Genomic DNA, 23,402 nt, shown 5'->3' with positions numbered 1-23,402 from the left:
CTCTGTGGACTAAATTTAATATAAAACTGTGGGATAGAGATATTGAAGTGTTCTGGTTAATAGGCAAAGGAATCAGCTATAGTTTGATATAAGATTTGAAAGTCTGTGTTGAGTGATGGTACCTACTGAACCTAAAGTACAGTAGGAGGCTGCACACTGTTGCCCCACTGCAGCTGTGACAGCACATTCCTCTTCCTAAGCATCATTTACTGGATAAAGAAATGAGATCTAAGGGAAGCGTTTTTTCTAAAGGAAAAATAACTTTTTTTTTTAAATTATTATTGGCAGGTGGCACTACGGGAGCAGTCAGCACATAAACAACAACACCCCTTTAATGTATTCTCAATCAATTATAGAAGGGGAGGCATAAAGCTGGCGGTGTGCATAGAAACAGGAATGTGAAATAGATGCACATAATTTCATACGTCCTTAAATTTCTGTAGCTTCCAGCTTTCTTTTGGCTAATAAGACTATTTTTAAAGGACTGTATGAGCATGTGCAAAGTGTGTATGACTGACATTTCCCTCAGTCTCCTGTGAGTTTCGTTGCACCTGTTAGAGTGGGACAGTTTAACACGTATGGAAGACCAGGGTTGGTGGGCACACTTCTCATTTTCCCCCATACTTTTTGGTATAATTTATTTGAGAATACTCTAACCAGCAGCAAATGAAAGGCTAATGTGTCAGCTATGAATCAATAGGCTTTAATGAAGACACACACACAAAACAAAACAAAAAAAGTCATGTTTTGCATTTGTGCCAACCAGCCCTATCAGGGGGTTTGTGGCACCAATTTTTAAGCAGTCTATCAGTAATCTTTCAAAATAGTTTTAATCTCTTACAGTACACTTACAGTTACAGTTGGTAATTTTACACACTCTAACATAAGTGTGTGAACTAACCCTGCTCACAGTCGACCCAACCTTGTGATGAAATTATGTTAGCCAGCTACCATCACTCATCACACTTTCAAATCTTATATTAAAAATATAGATCCCTAATTACTACTAATTAGAAGTAACACTTCTCCAATATCTCTATCTCAGGGATGGGCAACCTGTGGCTCCGGAGCAACATGCAGCTCTTTTGCCCTTCTCCATTGGCTCCCTGTGTCTCTGGCAATTTTTTTTTTTTTTTTTTTTTTTACAGAAATGAATAATGGCTATTTTTCTTTAACATTTTAATTTTCATTTTTATTGTCACAAGCCTTGAGTGATTCTTACTTTCTTAATTGTGAAAATGTGTAGCCTATACACAGAATTAAAAAAAATGTTTCTTGCATTTCATCAACTAGGGGCAGCTACAGTACCTCTTAAAAGTACAAAGAAAAAGTTTGCAATTCTGAATGCACCCCCTGTGTGCCAACCAACCCAAATATTAGCTCCGCCCACGTTCAATCTGAGCCCAGGTCCAATCAGGTGTGAGTGAAAACACCCGTGTGTCATGTTTTCTTAGATCATTCGTGTGTTTGAGGCAAAAAGAGAGGAATTTAATAACAACTATCTACCTGGCACAAGACCACAAAATACAGAATTTAGTTTTATTTCATTTCTCAGAACATTTTTCTGAATTTGGCTGGTGACATGACAGATTTTGGCTTTTGGATAAATGCCTTTAGTATTTCTAAAATTCTGACAACGTTCATCGTTAAAATATCAGTGACAAAAAAACAAAACAAAACAAAACTTGAGGTACAAGAAAGCATGACTGTGTCTGGGAGTGTCCTGAGCGCGTCTCCAACCATCACAATGACCGCTGGAGGTCTCCCTCCAGAGAAACAGACACAAGACTGAAATGCATTTATTGGTGTATCTAAATGGCTTTTACATCACCTACACTAGACTGACCATGCTCCACTCTTCATCCACCCTCCACCTAAAAATGACAGCCTTCTCATTAGTCGCTTAGGGCGCGCTACTTTTGTTCCAAATCAACCCTGCGCGTCCCGGCGTCAATCTTTACTTTCGATGCGTGAGAGTTTGAGGCGTGCAGCCGCTGAGCAGAGCAGGCATCTGGGCTCCAACATTTACATGATGGCTTCGGATCAAGAGAAGAACAGGCAGCGTTTGAAGCAGCTGCTGGGGAAACCTGGGAATGGAAACTGTGCCGACTGCGGAGCTCCAGGTAGGCTTGGAGAGGAGTCACTGACAGATGGACGGAGGCATTTTAGTGACCCTTTCTTACTTAAATGTGTTTGTATACATTCTGTGACTACTGATTCCCGTGGGACAAGGTCGTTTAGTTTGTCTTGGACAGTCACAATGTAGCCTGGAAATATTTTAAAGCTGATAAAATGATTCTTTCACAGGAACGCAGTGCATTTAAGATCTCTGAAAAAGACTAAATCCGCTTTAATGATCATGTATGTGTGCGCATGCAAGGAATTCACCCACTATAATGTAGACACACAGCTAAAACAAAGTGAACATAACTAAATAATGTTTAATGATATATATATATATATTGTTAACCTAAGTGTCTAAGGCCACAGTGTTGCTTGAAAAGTGCTCTGCAACATATTTATTAACTTCTACTGCTATTTCTATGTGGGCTATCTTTCTCAGATGTGTTTTTGCAGGTTAAAAAAGGTCAAATGTGTGTTCATCTGGTGGTTGATTTCCTTTTGCCTGAGCACATGTAGTCACACACGCTGATGGTCACACCTTGCACTTATCACATCTGCAGTTCAGTACATAGGCATGCAAGAAGGGAGAGAGAAATACAAGCATACGGGTGTGGTTTGTAAGGCTCTACTTTAGCCTGAGAGCAAGAAAGGTCCAGTTTGCTGAGTGAATTATCCCTCACTTGGCATTGCGTCTGGGTCAAAATGTAATATATTCAAGGTGTTGAAACATTGAAGCTCCTCTCTCTCATGTTTAGGATTAGTTTCACAACTGCCTGTCTATGAAATCTTAGAAAATGAGAGAAAAACCCTGCACATAAAATATCCTGGATTCAAACAAAGACATTGTTAGTTTTGACAATGAAAAGCAGCAAATTCTCTTGTAGCTGCAACTGGAGAATATTTGGCTTCCCCCCACCTGAAATTTTCCCTAAAAAAAGACTAAAATGACTTTATTATTATCAAAATAGTTGCAGGATATTTTATCTTTCAATTGATTAATCAGCTATATTGATCTAAAGGTGCTTCATGCATTGATTCATTCTGGACTCTTACATTTTTCTTCCATGCCAAATGTGTTTGTACCCCGTGGCTGCTCGACTGAATATGCATCCTGTTGTCCTGCAGAGTGACTCGGTTGATTGTCTCAACTACAACAGGCCCACATAATGCAGAGACGATGGGGAGTGGCTAGCTACACATGAGCCTCTTGTCTCTTGTGCACAGATGTGTGCAGCTTTGTGATTATGCACAAGGAAGTAATACTTTATTTTTTTGTTCTCATGCTTGTTTGTGCAGCGTGTATTCACTTTCTCTTGATTAGCAATGGTTGAAGGGCTGCAGATAGAGAGCGCTTGACACTGCCCCAGTTCTCAGTTACAACACAACCACCACCACCACGGCAGATGCCATCTCACCTTTCATTGATATGACTAATGATTCTCAAAATTAGATTTTGTAGAGTAGGAGGAGCTGTGTGTGTAGCCATTCACACATTTGCTGCAACTGTTGCCTGTTGTGTGTCTGTCCACAGACCTGATTTTAACTTGATTAGTGTGCTGTGTCTTGCGAAAGCAAAATAATCTGTCTTACTTACTCTTTCGGTTTAAAAATGAAAAAAAAAACAAAAACAAAACACAAACATCCTGTGTTTTTATTGTGAAATTGATAATTGTCATGCTGCACACTCTTTCCGCTCTCGTCACCCTTCAAAGGACTGCGTGAAGTTCTGACCTTCCTTTGAACTTCTTGAGAACATGGCAATATGTCATGAGTGCTGAAACACAAGTATGTCATCTTTTCAGTTTGTTTGCTTTATGTCAGAGGTCTTCCATATTTTGTTTTTTTGGGGCACAGAGGTGTGGGAAGTGGCAGTGACTCATGTAGGCTAAAAAGTGTGAATGGTAGTGTGAATGTGGTGTGAGTGTGAATGGCATGTTGCCCACTGGTAATTATATATGATACACTGTAGACAGGCCTGTGAATTTCCACTATTTATATTAATGTTCAGTAGTTGGAGCTGTAGTTTAAATGCATGCACAGACACATACACCCACCCGCCACCTTATCAGGTACACCTTGCTAGCACCAGGTTGGACCCCTTTTGCCTTCAGAACTGCCTTAATTCTTTGTGGCATAGATTCAACAAGGTGATGGAAACATTCCTCAGAGATTTTGGTCCACATTGACATGATAGCATCACACAGTTGCTGCAGATTTGTCGGCTGCACATCCATGATGAGAATCTCCCGTTCCACCACATCCCAAAGGTGCTCCATTGGACTGAGATCTGGTGACTGTGGAGGCCACTGGAGTACAGTGAACTCATTGTCATGTTGAGATGATTTGAGCTTTGTGACATGGTGCGTTATCCTGCTGGAAGTAGCCATCAGAAGATGGGTACACTGTGGTCATAAAGGGATGGACACGGTCAGCAACAATACTCAGGTAGGCTGTGGTGTTTAAACCATGCTCAGTTGGTACTAAGGGGCCCAAAGTGTGCCAAGAAAATATCCCCCACACCATTACACCACCAGCAGCCTGAACCGTTGATACAAGGCAGGATGGATCCATGCTTTCATGTTGTTTACACCAGATTCTGACCCTGCCATCTGAATGTGGCAACAGAAATCCAGACTCATCAGACCAGGCAACGTTTGTCTAATCTTCTATTGTTCAAGTTTGGTGAGCCTGTATGAACTGTAGCCTCAGTTTCCTGTTCTTAGCTGACAGGAGTGGCACCTGGTGTGGTCTTCTGCTGCTGTAGCCCGTCTGCTTCAAGGTTCAGCGTGTTGTTCGTTTTGGCTATGCATGCAGTATGTATTCCTAAGTATATTCATGTACCAGCCTGTGATAACAGGAAAGAATTTTGAAGATAGTTCATTACCATATCTAATCCAGTGTCTCTGAGTTGCAGTAAAAGTGGGCTGTTTATGTGTAAATACGGCATTAAGGGAGACATTTGGTTGTGTTTGTGTCTGTGGACAGAAATAGCATCTATGAAACACTACCCTGCTGGGTGATTCAAGGTGAGCCATCTACTCTCTCACACACTGACTAAGACAAAGGAAACACCCAGTCTGCCTTCACACGGACCTAAATACAATCCACATCTTGATTGACATACATTTCACCCAAACATTGAACATTTGAGCAACTGGGGGAAGGCTTATAATCACTCTGAGGATGTTGATTGAGTTGTTAAATCTAGATCATTTATACAAGCTCACTGCACTTTGGGTAACCTGCTTTGTGTTTGGGATGAAGTGAACACACTTGGAAAATGTATTATTTTAGATGCAAAGACAAATGGCTCAGTGCTGAGGGATGTTCCTGTAAGTCATCACCCTGTCATACCCTGTGGTCAAATGTAATAAGTACATTTACTCTAGTACTGTACTTAAGTACAGATTTGAGGTACTTGTATTTTGCTTAAGCATTTTCTTTTCATGCAACTTTAAACTTCCACGTCACTACATCCCAGAGGTGAATACTGTACTTTGTGAATACTGTACTTCTCTGCAGGGCCTTGCTTGTAACAACATTTTTACAGTGTGGTATTAATAATTTCTCTCAAGTAAAGACTCTGAGTACTTCCTCAACCACTGGTCCTAACCCTTGTGTCAGATCTCTATCCATAATTCTGTTTTCTTCTTTGGCCAGGCACCAAAACTACATGCAATTATCAGGAATATTAATCCTTGTAAAAAAGACAAATATATATTTAAATAGATACACATGTAAATAGTTAGTTGCTTGTAATGTAGCAACCACTGTTTTGGTTGTATGTTGCTCACTATGCTTAATCTGCTTTAAATGTAGCTGAGTCATCAGTGTCTGTTAGGAGGAAGTTTGGAAATGTTTCAGTGTGTGATCGGTTATTTTGAGGTTAAAGTGGTTTTTGTGCACATCTGTGCTGTGTTGCAGATCCGGAGTGGGCGTCCTATACCCTGGGAGTGTTTGTGTGTCTCAGCTGCTCGGGCCTTCATAGAAACATTGCTCAGATCAGCAAGGTGAAATCCATCCTGTTGGATCCCTGGAGCTCTGCTGAGGTGGAGGTACAGTAAGAACTCTACTTGAAGTGATTTTTTTTTAATTCACACAAATCCTGAACAAATTAGAAAGCCCTGTGTTTTGTAAGAGAAGAGCAACCATTGATTATAGCATGAAACATGGCTTGAGGTAACATCTGCAGCCTGTGGCCTCGCCCTCACCCAGCACATCCTGCTCCACTGTGAGCATGACTCTCCGCCTGCCGCTCTGCCACTGCATCCCTGCTTGGAAGAATAAGACAAGTCATTAGACTCGACTCAGCGTGGCCTGAAAGCCATGAGCCAGCAGCTGGCAGATACAACCACTATCTTTGTGTGGGTGTGTGCTGAATCCTGGGACACTCTAACTCACTGTAAAAACAGGACGATTAATCAAGAATGAGGCGAAAAGAAAAATGTATTTTCATACATGTAGTCCAGTCAGATTATCCGTATCTGCTTTCCACTCTGTGTAAATGTGTGCGTCAAAAGGTTTGTGGTGTGTTTTGTCATTAGCTCTTTCTCTTCATGTCCCCCTTTGTCTGACTTTCTCTTTTGATTTGTGTGTGAATGGATGTGTGATCTGTAGTTTCCTAGCTGTGTGTGCTAATGCATGCTGAGCAGTGTCCTCTCTGTTAAATACAGAGACACACAAGAAGCAGCAGCACAGTCTCCCTCCGGGCATGGAGTCAGCCACACAAACACTGAGCTGCCTGCACCTCATTATATTTGAGTGTGTGTCAGCCAAATACACATACATGCGCTCACGGCCATTATGCCACAGAGCACACACTTATACACACAGATATCACTTACAAGTATCAAATGCTTCTCTTCCTCCCCTCTGCAGTTCATGGACTCTGTGGGTAACAACGCTGCCAAGGCCAAATATGAAAAGATAGTTCCTGCCTTCTTCTACTGTCCTACACACAAAGACTGCATGTAAGTGATGTGTTTTTCTCTGCCCTCTGTAGTGTCTGCTCCAGATGGCACCTTTTAAGATCGCAGTTATTGTTCCATATGCTGTAATACGAGAGTTTGTGAAAAGGAAGTGGGCCCAATAGTGTTTCCTGTATTGTAAAAACAAAAGCCGGCCGAAAAGAAAATTAGGTCGATCCCCAGCTCCTCCAGTCGGCATGCCAAGGTATCCTCTGGCAAGATACTGAACACCAAATTGCTCCATCGGTGTGTACGTGCAAGTGAATGGTTACTGAGTAGCAGGTGGCACCTTGTACTGTAGTGTGAGTCACCAGTGTGTGAATGTGTGTGTGAACGGGTGAATATGACATGTAGTGTTAAAGTGCTTTGAGTGCTCAGAAGAGTAGAAAAAGCTCTATACAAGTTCAGTCCATTTACCATTTATTTTAGGTTGCCAGTTGCAGTTTGAGGTCATTTGTTACCATTGGTCACTATATTGTGTCCTGTGGAAAAAAATGACCAGGCTCGCATTACATCAACCACCAGCGGGAGCGTATATTGGTATGGTGTGGCTCAGTGCATTTTGGTAGTTGTGGGTTTTCTACCTCTTAAAGGGACATTTCGGTTTATTTCAACCTGTCTCCTATCGTCCTAAATTTAATTCAAGTGACTAGTGACATAAAAATAATAGTTAGCATGTTAGCCGTTAGCCTAGATATAGCCGGGGCGCATAGTAGCGTCAGACCTGTTAAAATGTAAGTGAACGGGCAACCTTCATGTGCAAAGTTAGTCCACTAAACAAGCTTTTTTCCCACAAAGACTGCCTCATATCGTTAGGATAAATGTCAGAGAACATATAGAAAACGACACGTAAACGTGTTGTCTTACTTTACTGGTGTGCTGCCATGTTTGTTTACCATCTAGCTCTGCTTTCCAAAGCGCGGCAGAAATACATCTCACCAGCTCTAGATAAAGCCCAGCTGGATACTAACATTACTCCAGGTGGAGGTGTCTTGTCCTCGGTCACATCCAGACCTTGAAAATAAGGCTGCAACCGGTCCCATTCCTTGCAACAGAGGCATTCCTTTCTGTGGGCACTGGGGCACAGCATTCACAGGTACACCACCACTCTCCAGAGCTAAAGCCTTGCAGCAGCCATTCCTCCTCTCTTGTCCTCTACCTGTTGCGCCTCTCTCTCTCCTGCTCCGTTCTTCAATTTCACAAAGCTCTTCGTCAGTGTATTCTGGCTCAAATAAATAAGGGCGGCCATCAAACTCTGCAAAATCAAATTCCTGCTCCACAAAGTCGAAGTCTGGCAAAAAGTCAGTCATTACTCATAAAATAAATGAATGAACTTTTCAGGCTACTGTCCGGTTCTGCCTTCCAGCTGTTGCTGCTTGTTCTCGCAAGAATTCGGGCACGGTATGAGATCGCTGCTTGTTCTCGCGATATTTCAGCCACGCTTTGGAAAGCAGAGCTAAATGGCACCACACCAGTTTACATGTTGTTTTCTATATGTTCTCTGACATTTATCCTAACGATATGAGGCAGTCTTTGTGGGAAAAAAGCTTGTTTAGTGGACTAACTTTGCACTTGAAGGTATGCCCGTTCACTTATGTTTTAACAGGTCTGACGCTATGGCTGTATCTAGGCTAACGGCTAACTATTATTTCTATGTCATTAGACACTTGAAACAAATTTAGGACGATAGGAGACAGGTTGAAATAAACCGAAATTTCCCTTTAAGCAAAAGCAAATGCCACAGCTCCTTTCCTCTGTTTGGTTTTTCTGGTCATTTAGCACCAGTTTCAGAAGTAATTTTTGTCTTCCTACTGCATAGATGGCCCAGTTTTATGAAAAGCCCATCCTTCCTGCGGTGAAATACTTCTCTAATAGGAGCAGCAAGTGGTTTTGGTAGTCAGGTCAACTCCTGAGTGATAAGAGTGCCAAGTTCCTGTAGTTCGAACAGGAAGCAAAAGTTCATTTCAAGAGTTTCTTCTTAACTATCCAGTGATATAAATGACAATAGAACTGTGAAGTTAATTTTCGTATAGACCTGCATTGTGTTTATGAGGGGTTATTGCACAAAGGAATAGATGACTGGATAAAGAAGAGAAGGAGAAAGACAAATCAAAGAGCTGCGCAAGGCTTTTACATTTCATTTTGTGATGCTGATTTGTTGAAGATGACATAGCTGATTAAGCGTGGTGAGTGTGCTGAAATGATGCGGTGTCTTGGTGAGCATACAGCCCATTTGTTTACGCATGATGCTTTGTGAACGTTAAGGTTATTTATTAAGAGGGCAGAAAAACTCCAGCGAAACGAATTTAATCAAGATAGATATGAGATAATAGAAGAGCATGGGCCGTATAATTAGCATCGTGAAAGATCGAGGACGAGGGAGACACAAGTGATATTTACGAGAAGATGAGCTGTGTAATATTCAACTGCTTTTGTTCAGAGTTTGCATGAAATGTGGCTCGGAGTCTCGACACCCATGTAAGTTAATGAGATGATTCCAACAAATCACCTCAAGCATGAAGTAAACATCAACCGGAGGCTGAGCTGAGTGTCTAACACCAACTGTTGTGCAGGCTCCTGCGGGAACAATGGATCCGAGCCAAGTACGAGAGGAAGGAGTTCCAGTGTGTGGAGAGGCAGGAGCCCTACTCAGCAGGTAAGAATGAAATGTGCCTCTGTACAGTTATGCATGCAAACACATTATGCTCCTTGCTTACCCAGGAAAGCAAGTAATTGTGTCTCGCACAGCACCACCTATTCAGCACTAAATGAATACTCAGCAGGGAAACTGCATCATCCATTTATCATTACAAGCATTCTTGGGTGAAAAGTGAAAGCGGAAAGGAAGGGAGGCGGCACCTCATACCCCACTTTGCTGCTGCAGCTTAAAGGAACATTTCAGTATTTTTAGGGAATGAGAAAAATGGTTACAGCATGCATCTACAGCTGAACCTGAAGTAGTTTTTTTTCTGTTTATGTTTAAACAAATGAGTCATACAGGGTTAATAACTAAGCTTTAGAGGGAAACACCACCTCAGGTAAGAGTTCCAATATGGTATCTCCATGGCCCAAGAAAGTTCAATTACCAAGTTGCTGCGCGAAAACTCAACATTTCCTTATTTTGGTGCTTCACAATAAAAGTTTTTACACAACAAAATGACTTTTATTGTGAAGAATCTGCAGGAAATGAAATGTGCTATTACTGAATTAGTGGAACTTTGTCAGCAGTTTCTCTTCAATAATAATGGCAATGATTAAGGCAAGTCTAATAATAACACAGGGAGGAAAGTGAAAGCAGAAACAGTCAGAGTGAGATGTTGATGAAGAGCCGCAAACGACAGGCTTGTACTGTACCTCTGCACGCATCGGTTTAAGTCTATATCTGGAGAACATGACCCTGGGTGCTCTCGGTTTCACCTATGACATCTTTCCCAATTCATCGTCTTTGGAGCAGCCCCAGACTTTATACCCTATGACGTCACATATCTGAGGTTTAGCTGTCTAGTTTTTGGATTTTTGGAGAGTTGTTCATGTTTAATTATATTTTTGGACTGTCTTAGACCAAAGAAATAATATGTATGGATTTTGAAAATAAGCATAGGCAAGCTGTTTCCCTTTACTTCCACTCTTTATGTCATGGTTGGCTAACCATGTCCCAACTCCAGCTTCCTACTTACTAGCACACAAAAAGGAGACTAATATCAGTCTTCTCATCTAAGCCCGCTAGCGAAAATTATTTTATGACCATGTGATGCACTAGTGTACGAATATTTATCTGCAGATAGAGAGACAACATTCTAGGGACAAGGGGTGTTACATTTAAAGCAGTACAAACTGTGGTGATGATCTTGTGAGAAAAGTGTATCGATATCTGTTAGGGGTCAGTGTGTGTGAAGGTGCTATTTAGCCTGCTAATGGCATTACACAGTCAAAGGGTGTAATAATGAATAAGTCATCATGGCCCAGTAGGCACCGTGGCACACCACTCATTTACATGGCCCAGCCCGATTAGCCTGCCAGTCAGACTTAGTGCTCATCGGTAGGTAGACAGATAGATGGCGTGTCAGCATGCCTTATGTTGCAGAGACAACGAGGGCTGGTCATCAAGGGAGGAACGCCGCCCTTTGCTGTCCAACGTCGGCCTCTCCCTTGTTTTTCTTTCCTTATCCACACCCTCCTCTGTTTCTGCCAAGCCACTATTTGTCTCACCCTTTTCTTGTGGTCGTCTGCATCTGATCATTTTGTCATTGGCCTGAGCTTAATTCCTCACTAATGCGTATTGCGTAACCCTTATCTCTGTCTTTTGTGCTGAATCATGTGCCTGGGTGACTGTGTGTGTGTGTGTGTGTGTGTGTGTGTGTCACAGATGACAAATGTCTCTTGGCTAATCGCCTGGCGCAACCTCATTAAAAGAGACGAGGTGGCACCAACCTGACTGCTAATCAGACTCTGCTAATCAATAATGGATGTCCCCTCAAACTGAGTGGCAAAGACTGGGCCATTATGCTCTCATAACATTAGAATCTTATCTGTAGTAATATGTCATAGAAATAAATTACGTTCTATTTCTATGTATTTGCAACAGTGTAGAGGCTGAGATTGGGCCATTATGGTCTTGGCACTGTGTCCATGGTGAAGACAAGGGATTGACCTTTGTCTGCAGTCCATGTAAAGCAAGTTAATGTAGTTGAAATATTACTCAGCTGTAAGAAACAATTGCTATTCTACGTTTTTTTATCTGTCAAGAATAACCTAGGAGATTTGTAAACCATTTACTGAATGTTTTAATACTGCATACAAATGCCAAACACGCAGCTTTAGATCTTTCTCACAGCAAAGTTAAATGGTTAAACACAGATGCAACATTAATCTCATTGAGGGGCCAGTTGCACCAACAGGGCCCAGCCTAGCCTTAAAGGGTCAGTGTGAAGGATTAAAGGGGATATACTGGCAGAAATATTCTATGTTTTAATGAGTGTATAATCACCCGAAATTAGGAATTGTGTTTATACCTTAGGCTGAGCTGTATATCTACATAGGAAGCAGTAGCCCAGAACAGACAAAGCAAACTCTTGACTCTACATAGGGCCTATTGTGTTTTCGTGTTGGCCATTGTAGGGCTCCCACATGCTTTGCATGCGATAGGAGATTCAGTGCTAGATCTTTAAGCTAAGCCGGTCATAACTTAGCGTTCTAAGTCCGACTTGATGGATTTTCTGGTTGCAGCATCTAGGCTCAAGCCTTGTTCTTGCTAAGACCAGGCTGAATTTTAAGCCTTGTTAGGGGCAGGCGTAAAGTCAAAATCTCAGCTGTTGCTATATATCAGCAGCCTGACACACAACATAAGAGCGACAAACTAAACAACAGCCCACATTAGCTTTCCTGCTAAAGTCTCCTTTTTATTTAGCTAATTTACAAACATGAACAAGGTAGCCAAAATGACCTGGCCCAGAATCAGCCCAAACTCGGCATGCTGGATGAAATTAGCCAGACAGCATCTCGTTGCCTGACCAGGCTGAGACTTGGCATGAATGACGCCCCAGAATCAGGCCAAATCAGATGGCCCGAGTCCACCTGCCGACACTGCCACCCCTAGGCCGTTATCAAGAATGACCTGGCCCAGCATCGGCCCAAACTTGGCATGCTGGATGTAATAATCCGGTTGCCTAACACTTGGTATGAATGACGCCCCAGAATCGGGCCAAATGAGCCATCACTGGGATGACTTGTCCTTCAGGGAGCCAGTGAAGCGATTTCAGGATGGGGGTGATGTGATCGTGTTTGCGCACCCTCATCAGGATCCTAGCAGCGCTGTTCTGGATGTACTGCAGTCTCTGTATGCTCTTGCCAGAGATCCCGATGAGGAGTGCATTACAGTAGTCGAGCCTGGAGGAGACAAAGGCGTGGACGAGCTTCTCTGCATCTGCCAGGGTGAGTGTTGGACGGAGTTTGGCGATGTTCCTGAGGTGGTGGAATGAGGTCTTGCAGAGGTGTTTGATGTGGGTGTCAAAGGTGAGTTGAGAGTCCATTTTAACACCCAGGTTGGTGACAGATGTTGTAAGGGGGATGTTTTGGCCAGAGAAAGTGATACTGGTGATGGTGGAAGAACGGAACTGATGTGGTGCGCTGACTAGGATGGCTTCCGTTTTGGGACTGTTTAGCTGTAGAAAGTTGAGCTTCATCCACGCCTCTATCTCCTCCAGGCAGGTGGTCAATGTGGATGTTAGCAGGGGAGCATAGTTACTGGGCATTCACGTTATTGGGCATGGCTAAGCGAGGGCATAGTTAAGACTGGGCTTAAAAGAATACTCCTCCAATACTTGACCAGTTGTTAATCCATTTCACACCATGTGTTACCTTAAATTTGTGAAGGAAATTTTGGTTTTCTCACATGACTCCTCTGTGAACGGAGAATCCAAAAACAGAGAGAATTCCTCATGAATTGAAGTCATAGGGGACCACATTTAAGAACAGCAAAAGTATACTGAAACATTAATTTACAAACTCTCACACAACTCGTGCAGTATAATGCAAGTCTCATTTATCCAGTCGTATGCTCAGTACTTCCTGAACACATGCATTATTGCTAAAACATTACTACTTAAAAACACTTTCACCTACGAGTAGCATGCCTGGACATTCACATGCTTATGACCTGCACTTGAGCAGAGTTCAAATGCATGCACGTGCCCAGGTATGCTGCTTGGCCACGCATGAGGCTGTACTGATGTATTTTAAACTGTTGTGTTACAGCGAATATGCATGTTTGGGAAGTACTGAGCATACGACTGGATAAATGAGACTCTAATCATCTGCAGGAGTTGTGTAAGAGCTTGTAAAAGGATGTTTTGATATAGCTTTGCTGTTATTAAAGGCGGTCTTCTTAGTTAATTTCAAGAAAAATGTTGGCTGTATTTGGATTCTCCATTCACTGTGGAGGCAGGTGAGGAAAATTAAATTTTCTCAACGAATTCAAGATAACCTGGGGTGAGTAAATGTTGTACAAATGGTCATTTTGCAGGTGGAGTGTTCCTTTAAGTCTGGTTGGTGCACCTGATGTTAAGTCCATTCTTAAGACTGGCTTTGCAGTCCAGGCTTTGTAAAGACTAGTCGGTGCTACCTCAGGTGTTAGTTTGAGTAGGTGTCCTGTATTGTGCATGCTTGCTCACCAACATGGCTCACTAAGATGTCCAAATGTAACAGGGCCATCACTAAAGGACAGATCCACTGTTTTTCATTTTATTAAAATGTTATTTTATGTAATGTAATAAATGTAATATCATTTCTAATCATACAGAGTACAACTTCACAGACAGAGTTTTTCTCACTGGCTTTTGCACGGTCTAAGTGGAAAACAGGATGCTGTCAGTAAAGTCAGACATATGTTGCTCCATATGTTCTCCTGATAAAGCTGGTCACCAGCTACGCCTTCTATCAGGTTACATTGCCTGTTTCCCTTTGTGACCTCTGAGCCGGAAACGGGAAGTTGTGCAACATAAAGTCAGTTAACCTGATAGAAGGCATGGTTTGTGGCCATTTTTTGGAAGAGCGTTTGAAACATGTTGCTGTTACTCCACACACACCCCTGCAGAAGTTATGGGTGGGACTTTCCCTTCAGGTTTATAGAGCCACAGTGTCAAGTTAACACACAGATTTAAAGAACACAGCACAGTTCCTTTTAACCAGAGCCACATGCTACGTTCTCACTGGGTTACAGCTGAGCAGCCTCTTGCATTTTCATTAAGTAGTTTTAAGAAGCACCTTCACTGTGAACTGAAAAGCTAAAATATAGCGTTTTAAAAAGGAAAAGGAAAATGTCACTTTAAGGTAGACGAGATAGTACTAGTACTAGTACTAGTACCCAAGTCTCATGACTGTCAAACTCTTCCTCTCTGTGTCTCTCTGTCTCTCCCTCTCTGTCAATGGCCTCTTGTGTTGTGCTGTGCAGAGGTTTAGAAGCATGTGGCTGTGTCTCTGCCACGGAGGAAGAATGGCGTCTTTTGTACACAAGTATTCTATATAACATTGCTGCTAGATTTCAGGCCAGGAGAAACGAGCAGAGATCTGTGGAGGACTTGAAGATAGACAGATGCTGCGGTCGAAAACTTGCTTTGCTCTCCCGAGTGTTTGCAAATCTTTGACACCCCGTTGTAACAGTGAATGAATTCTCTTGTTCTGCTGTGCTGGTGTTATGTTGTGGACAGTCTGACGCTCCTCCTCCTCGCAGCAGTGGAGCAAAACTTTCTTGCTCATGAATAATTGATGAAGCCATTACTTTACCAGAAGTTTACTGCTATGTGCAGCCCACACCAAGACAACTTTATTACTGTACAAAGAAGCAAAGGGAAGGGACGAAGGGATGGTGCAGGCGGACCGGCAGACAAATATTAATTGTTTCAGCTCCATTTCCCCGAGGAAATGGACAATTTTACTGCCGCGTTTTCCTCTCAAAATGTCTCTCGCATGGCACTTTAGCTCATGCAGTACTAGCATTTGAATGACGCACTTTACTTTCAGTCCATATTCTTGTACAGGGGAAGTGGTCTATCAGTTGTTTCTAATGTAGTCTGCTATTTGGAGATTTCCATGTAATCAGAAGAAAACAGTTAAGTGCCATTTATGTGAGCCTGTGAGTTGGCACCACAGGGGATTATTATTAGTACATTTCTCATACTTGTTCTTTTATAAATGCCGCCCTCATTAGTTCTGATCTGTTCTTAATTGTATCCCTGTTTGTCGGTGTCTTTTAAATTGCATCAGTTCACCTGATATTACCTTTTAATTTCTATTTATTGTTGCTGCTTTGGGGTTTTTGTGTATATAAAGCACTTTTCAAACTTTTTTTAAAGATATATAATGATGCTGATCGCCCTGGAAAGCTAACTACAACAAGACTACTATAAAGAAAAGCTGAAACAGTGGCAAATAAAAATAAATATGCAGAACATTGATTACTGCAGTGTCACAGTGCTGTCAGACTGTGAAGAATGTCTAAAAGTAGGATCTGCGGCTGTGAAAACAAGTGCACTCAATTCTGACGACTCTAAATCAAGATCCACTTTATTACTGTATTAGAAATCCAGTTCTGGGATATTTGTAGAGAAATAATTTTCTGTTGCTTATTGCTGATTTGTGCAAGTGTGTGTGTGTGTGTTTGTTTGTGTGTTTTGGCCGGTTGTGCATAAGGCAATGACGATGCATTTCTTCCTGCAGTGCCAGTTCTGTTGGCTCATGCTGAGTATGGGTAGAGAGGCCAGTGTCAGGAACAGACCCAGGAACAGAGCCAGCAAGATGTGGGTGTGTGTGCGCGTGTGTGAAGGGCGTGTTTGATATGGCTTTATATAGAGGAGATTAAAAATGATGGAGCACATATATATTGACTCATTCCCACACTGCTGCCACTGATTAGATAGAAAACTCCAAGTTCTAATAAACTACAAGTTCTGAAGCACAAAGGTGTTTTAGCAGTTGTTAATCAAAAAGTGTGTGTGTGTGTGTTAGAGAGACAGAGTTTATTTCAGTGATGTTCAGGCTTGTAGAGAAAGCCATCAGTTGAAGCTGAATTATTTATGTGTAGTAAAAGCAGAGGTGCTTCCTCTCACCACTGCGAACGCTGCTTAGAACGGTGACCACATAAGCTAAAAGTGCACGCACACACACAGACACACAGACACAGACACACACACACACACACACACACACACACACACACACTCGCCAGTAGTACAGCTCTTCAGTGGTTTCCACCAGCATTGTTTCTGGGTCAGTGTCTTGTGTAACATTACATGCTAAAAGATCTCTCAAGCTCTTGGTGACCACTGTTGCATAGGTAATGAACATAACTCAAAATGTACTCGATGAGTCAGCACGAGGGAAGTTTTATAAAGACCAATATGTAAATGACTATTTGTGTATTTGCAGTTCCCCTCAGCTCTTAAGAACCTTCGAACCTTTCAGTTTGTTGGTGAGCAAGCTCGTCAAACGGCAGACAGACGAAGTTAGCAACTACCTGTTGAACCAACCTGAGCTGCCTCCCAACTCGTCAAATACAGATGCTTGGCCAGTGCCCTTCGGCATCAGTCACTGAGGCACCCTGTAGCAGTAGTATGAGATTCAATGGTCAACTACTGTGGTATAGCTAAAAAGTCTGCAAAGGATGAAGGTGAGGGGAAGTGGATGGGTCAAACAAACTCAAGACTTTGACCGTGGAGACCGCTTTTTGTGTCCTGTGTGACACCAAAAGTTAATGGAGTGTGTTAGCATGTGTAGCATGCTATACTAGTGACATATGTGACGTTATGTCAGGTTAGTAACATATCTATTTTAAGCCAAACCATGATGATTTTTCTAAACCCAACTATGTATTTTGTTGCCCTAATCTAAGGAAGTAAGTTTTTATTTTCTTTATAACCCATGTTCTAAGTTTAAAAGAGACTGTCAGGATTTAACGAGCAGATTTTGCACATTTCCTGTTAAAGACAGGATGCATATGAGGGTAAACTGACAAGCAGTCCTGGAGTGGTCAAAACTGGTGCAGGAGAGGTACCTAGTGCATCCTATTTTGATGTGTAGGACCGCTGACAAAGCTTCTGTATTTGTTGATGGGAGTGAAATTGTCTTGGGTGAACGTAGTGAAATGTTTAGCAACTTATGAGCAAGATATTTTTCTCAGGAGTTTGAGATCAAAACTGAGCTAAAGCACAAGTAATAATTGGACGTACAATCTTTGAGTGGCCAGAAACTTATGGATGTGTATCCGCAACTTGCTGACAGGTTTGCCATCTCAACACAAGGTGATTAAGTGCTCCTTATAATTCTCTTCTGCGTGCATGTTCATCTTAGAGTTTTGAGCTATTGTATATTAAAAGCCTGTTGTCTTCCCTCTGCTCTCTCTCTGTATTCCTGCTCCGTGTCAATGATACTTGACCCATGTGGCTCCCCTCCTGGCAGGCTACAGAGAGGGGTTTCTATGGAAACGAGGCCGAGACAACGGACAGTACCTCAGCCGAAAATTTATTCTGTCCGAACGGGAAGGTGTTTTGAAGTACTTCAACAAACATGATGTGAGTGTTTCCCCCCACTTTCTCTCTTTTTCTTAATCCGTAAATGATGCGATCTCGCTGTTAAAACTGCCTTTGTTTACAAAAAAAAAGGTAAACATCTGCATGTTTTTCTATTATTTATCATCTATCTATCAGCTCTTTCTTTTCCAGGAGAGCTGAGACTATACCTCTCTCCTCTAAAAATGTCTTCCCCTTCTGCAGGCCAGAGAGCCCAAAGCGATAATGAAGATCAATACTGTTAATGCCACTTTCCAGCCGACAAAAATAGGCATCGCCCACGGCCTGCAGGTCACCTATTTGAAGGACAACAGCACTAGGAATATCTTTGTTTACCATGAGGATGGAAAGGTGATGTGCACTGCCTCTACTTGGTGTTGTGGGTGGGGGGACGAGCGCAGGAGTGTGTCTGAGGATGCAGGCAAAGGCACGTGTGTCCCTCTGGTGGAAATGGTTCGCCATTACAAGCTAGTGTGCCACTGAAGTTTACTTGTATAGTCTTTAATAATAGCTAAAGGCTTCACAAGACTTATACAGCATGAGGAATAATATTGTGAGAATATGCTACTTCTTCTAAATGGAGCACATCTCCTGTGGGTTTAGATCTTTTCAAAATGCCATTTAGAAAAGCCATTTAGTCTGGTAATGCGTGCTGTGTGGAGTGCTGGCGCAATTATGGACAATCAGGGCTGATGATGTGTGAGTGTGAGAGGATAATCTTGTAGTAAGAGGCTGTTACTGAACATCCTGATGTCTTGTCCTGAAGGAAATGGTGGACTGGTTCAACGCCATCAGAGCAGCTAGGTTTCATTACCTGCAGGTGGCTTTTCCTGGAGCTTCCAACTCTGATGTGAGTACACACACGCATGCACACACAGTTTATACATACACAGTTTTGCATAATTTCTGTGGGGACACTGCTTCCTACAATTAGTAAAACAAAAAAAGTAGTAGTTATCACACAGGCCTAGTGTATTACTAGCAATATGGAGGCCTTGAAACAGAAACACACACAATCAGTGACAAGTATTTGTCTTTTGTTTGTTTAGTTGATGCCAAAGCTATCGAGGAACTACATAAAGGAGGGTTACATGGAGAAGACTGGTCCAAAGGTAATGTAATTTTCTTTTTTGTTTGTTTTGTTTTTCTGCAACACATTCTCACTCCTAACTCGTAAAGTACCGACGCTTGGTCAGAAAGACAGTGCATCTCAAGCCACCTGGTTCACTGTGTCTCAGCGGTGAGTGAGCCTCAGTCCTCAGGCGTCAGGACTTCACTTGTCTCCCCTCTTTGATGGAGAGGTTGAGGTTAGAGTCCCAGACTGTAGCTGTGCACAGTCTAGGTGACCTCTCACAAGAGTGATCCTGTCGACAATGCCAAGTTGTGGTGGCACTGTCTACTAGACAAAACACAGCGAGTCAGAAACTTGTCTTTCTGTAAGTTTAATTCAGCATCTGCAGATGGACTCGCGACAGTCAAGAATGAGCTGAGTGCAAAGAGTGAGCCCTGAACACAGGAGATGTCAGATACTTACTGAGGTCGGGGATCTTTAGCTAACATTGTCAGAGGGGTGACAAAGCAGTTTGGGTCATCTTATCTAGTTATGTCCTTGGACATCATGTAAAGCACTCACAGCGTGTTACACACTGACAAAGAGTAAATGTTATGTAAGGCACTTGTGCTCATGATATCCTGATAAGACAAAATGCAAGATTACTTCACATTCTTTCTGCTTTGTGGCACACAGTACAGAGGCTGAAAAGTTTCCATTTAGTGTTAAATGTTGCATAGATTTTACATAATTTCTATTAATATTGTTGATTACCTTTTCCATTAGATTCATAATTACCATGATAGACCCTATGCATCAAACTAGGTACCCCACTAGCGTCTTTTTTGGACGCTCAGGGAGGGCATGTCAGTTTCTGCTCATTACATGTGTACAGTCTTTCAAAAATAAACTTCCAATGTAGGCTTACTTCATTTTCAGGTTTAGGCAACAAAAGTACTTGATAAGTTTGAGAATAAAGATCATGGTTTGGGTTAAAATAAGTACATAACGTAATGGATGTCACCTGATATACACCACATATGTCACATGACCTGCTATGTGATCAATCCACCACCCTTCTCTCCCACCCTGCGTGGACTTTTTTGCTCTTTATACTACAGCAGTTGCTCTGATCTAATAATGACGCGACCCAATGCGTCTCATACAGATGCTAAAGGGAGCCTCAGTGCTTCAGTTTCAGACCCCGAAGGCCACTGACCAAACATTGGCATTTGACAAGCTGGGAGTGAGAACCCTGTTTTCTGCAACATTTTTGCTCATAGAATACTTCTACATATTTCCCTAACATATCAATCAGGTTGTGGAAAAGCTGTAACTGCAACCTGCAGAGCACAAACGTTATTTATTTGACATTTGTAGCTCCATGAAATGAGCTGCTGCCACAGTTTCTCTCCTGTTTCTGTCCCACAGCACACAGAGGGCTTCAAGAAGAGATGGTTTACGATGGATGACAGGAGGCTCATGTACTTCAAAGATCCACTGGTATTAAAACTGCACGTTGCGGGGAAGCTGCTGCAGATGTTGCTCTGCCTTTTTCTCTGTTCTGTATTTGTCTCTGGGTCTCAAAAATCGAAAATGTAGATAGTTTGTGTGCATGTTGTTGGGAAATTGGGCTTAGCTCACACTGACAATTTGGTTTATTGTGCTTTACATGCTAAGACAGCAAAAATTGTTTTGAATTACATGATTAGTCACAATCACTTAATTTAGAGGTGTGATTATTAAAATATGTGTTTCTCCCTTTGCCCCCAGGATGCCTATGCACGAGGTGAGGTGTTCATCGGCAGCAGGGAAAACAGCTACACTGTGCTTCCCGGCCTCCCCCCGAACATTCAGGGCTACCACTGGCAGTTTGGCATTACGATAGTGACCCCAGACAGGAAGTTTCTATTTGCGTGCGAGACTGAGGAGGATCAGAAAGACTGGATCGCTGCATTTCAAACAGTAATCAACAGACCAATGCTGCCTCAGGAGTACGCAGGTAAATTTAACACCATATAAGTCAAGTCATGATTTAGCTCTTTCAATTTCTGAGTCTGATTTATATTTGTTTCCATTCTCTCTGCAGTGGAGGCCTATTTTAAGCACAAACCATGACTGTCTTAGTGTTTGAAGGCCTGTTGGTGCAGGATGAGGAGCAGGGGTGGAGCCGGAGAAGAGAAGGACCAGAGATATGTATGTTATCTTATAATGGAAGTCTTTATAAAGACTTAGGCCGGAGGTACACTTGCTTTTAACTATGCATTCATGTGCGTATGATGGCTGCCTCAGGTATCCTGCATCCGTTTGGAGTGTTGGTTGTGCACATCCTCAGAAATTAACGCTACACATCTGCAACATACAATATGCACATGAATGGTAGGGGCAATGTGAGAAACACACCCACCATTGTCCTGACGTGCTTGATTTTAGGGCCTCACATGCCATCTACGAGTTCGCTGCCGTCACTTTTTCTGCCATGTTAATTGTTTACATCATGCAAATCCATTTGTCCTATACAGTACAGTCTGTCTCTGATGTGCCCCCTAGTGGAATCCTCCAGTAACACGCGTAGTATATAGACAGGTACGTCAACAAATCCATCCACGACTCAGCCAGTTGTCTACGCGAACATGTAGTTAAAAAGCAAGTATATCTCCAGCCTCAAGGGTGACAGACAAAAGACCTAAAGGGTGAGACGTTAGCATTCGCACAGTGACTCCTTTACCTGCCATTCTGCTCAACCTCACCTACATTACATGCCAGACCCATTCCTTAAGGAGTCCGAATCACTTCTAAGCTCATGAATGTTAGCCTAACTCACTCATCTGTTACGTGATGTGACTTACATACTTGAAGAGGTCAGTCATCCTGACCCGAATGTGCAGAAGGTGTTTGTATGAATCAGAGTTGTTGCTGCTTAATGTCAGAAATTGTTTTTTTTAATCTGTTATCAGTAGTGTAAGTAGAAATACTTAAATTAACTAGATACAACTGAATTAAACTTGCATTTCAACCAAGTGTAAAAACTGAGCCCCTGGCCAGTTATACGCAGACTAAACATTATGTGACACAGGACTGTAAAAGTCAGTAAGAAGGATGGATACATACATCGTCTGCAGATGCATTTATGTCCATGTATGAGTACAATAATATTTAATTCTCAATGTATTTATTTTTTTAACTGTTTAATTTGCTACAAGCAGCTTGTAACGTTTAAGTGCCGAGCACTGCAGGTGTAAGTTATTTAGTTTTTTTTGTACACATTCAAGCAGCTGAATATAAACTGCTTTGCAATATGTTTATTGTCACATGTAAGGATTGGCTTTCATTCCTTTTCTCTCTTGTTTTTGTGAACTATGGAAATTTAGATCCATATTAGCATTTACTTCTGTGGTATAATGATTTATCCAGCAGAGGGAGACAGAGGAAAGGTTTTAAACTCACTATGACCCCTCCTCCTGACACACACACACACACACACACACACACACTCCAGGGACTCATTAACCTCATCAAACCAGTGACAGGTGTGCACATTGAATAATTTGTGTAAGTGCTGAAGGAAAAGGTGTGAAAAAAGAGCTGCGGTTGAGCAAGCTATGCTTAAGTGTCACTGAATCTCCGCCGCATACTGTTTTGTAACTCGTGCTCTGAACTCACTGTGGAGTCGTGTAAGAGAACCTGCAATATCATCACTATTAAAAGGGTAAAAGCCACATTACCTCCTGCTTTTATTGTTTACTTTAAGTTACAAGAAAGAAGTTGCACATTGAAAAGTAGTAAAAACAAAAACCGATACATTACTCTGAACATCAAGATTGGAAAACGAAAGTGCAGTCAACACTGTACAGAGATAACCAGTTTCTGTGGCTAAGATGAAATCTACCAAAGCAACATATCATATAAAAAGAGGCCTATGCTTCTTCTATAAAGAACAGGTTAAATACTGTCAACTGATTATAAGAAATGTACTAGTCAAATGTTTTTTAAGAAAACATGGCACTATATACCCCATTTATATATTTATGAATGGAAAATAAAAGCATAATAATGTTTGCACGTCTGACTACAAATAAAACATTCAAAACAAAAAGAAATATACACATCTATGTGTCATATACAATACTTTAAGTAACATTGTCGACATACTGTAGGTCTTTACTCCCCCAGTATCCCCCTTAAATCCCACCCATATGC

The 23,402-nt window shown here is 41.9% G+C and overlaps 1 protein-coding gene across 1 annotated transcript; it reads left to right on the top strand.

The window, feature by feature from the left end:
- The first annotated feature begins 1,582 nt into the window (after positions 1-1,582).
- On the top strand, positions 1,583-23,261 carry LOC125879408 (arf-GAP with dual PH domain-containing protein 1-like). Its single transcript, XM_049561273.1, has 11 exons — positions 1,583-2,123; positions 6,049-6,179; positions 7,003-7,094; positions 9,665-9,747; positions 18,042-18,154; positions 18,356-18,502; positions 18,918-19,001; positions 19,201-19,263; positions 20,634-20,705; positions 20,976-21,204; positions 21,292-23,261. The coding sequence occupies exons 1-11, from the start codon at positions 1,967-1,969 to the stop codon at positions 21,318-21,320; spliced, it is 1,200 nt and encodes a 399-aa protein (XP_049417230.1). The 5' UTR covers positions 1,583-1,966; the 3' UTR covers positions 21,321-23,261.
- Positions 23,262-23,402: the final 141 nt, after the last annotated feature.

This window comes from Epinephelus fuscoguttatus, linkage group LG19, assembly GCF_011397635.1.
Source record: "Epinephelus fuscoguttatus linkage group LG19, E.fuscoguttatus.final_Chr_v1".
NCBI lineage: Eukaryota > Metazoa > Chordata > Actinopteri > Perciformes > Serranidae > Epinephelus > Epinephelus fuscoguttatus.
Note: the sequence above shows the minus strand (reverse complement) of the source record. Positions and strands in the feature narration are given on the sequence as shown.

Coding starts and splice junctions, on each gene's coding strand:
- LOC125879408 (XM_049561273.1), top strand. CDS start 1,967: ATGCGTGAGAGTTTGAGGCGTGCAGCCGCTGAGCAGAGCAGGCATCTG. Junction 19,002..19,200: donor CTGGAGCTTCCAACTCTGAT/GTGAGTACACAC, acceptor TTGTTTGTTTAG/TTGATGCCAAAGCTATCGAG. Junction 19,264..20,633: donor TGGAGAAGACTGGTCCAAAG/GTAATGTAATTT, acceptor TCTGTCCCACAG/CACACAGAGGGCTTCAAGAA.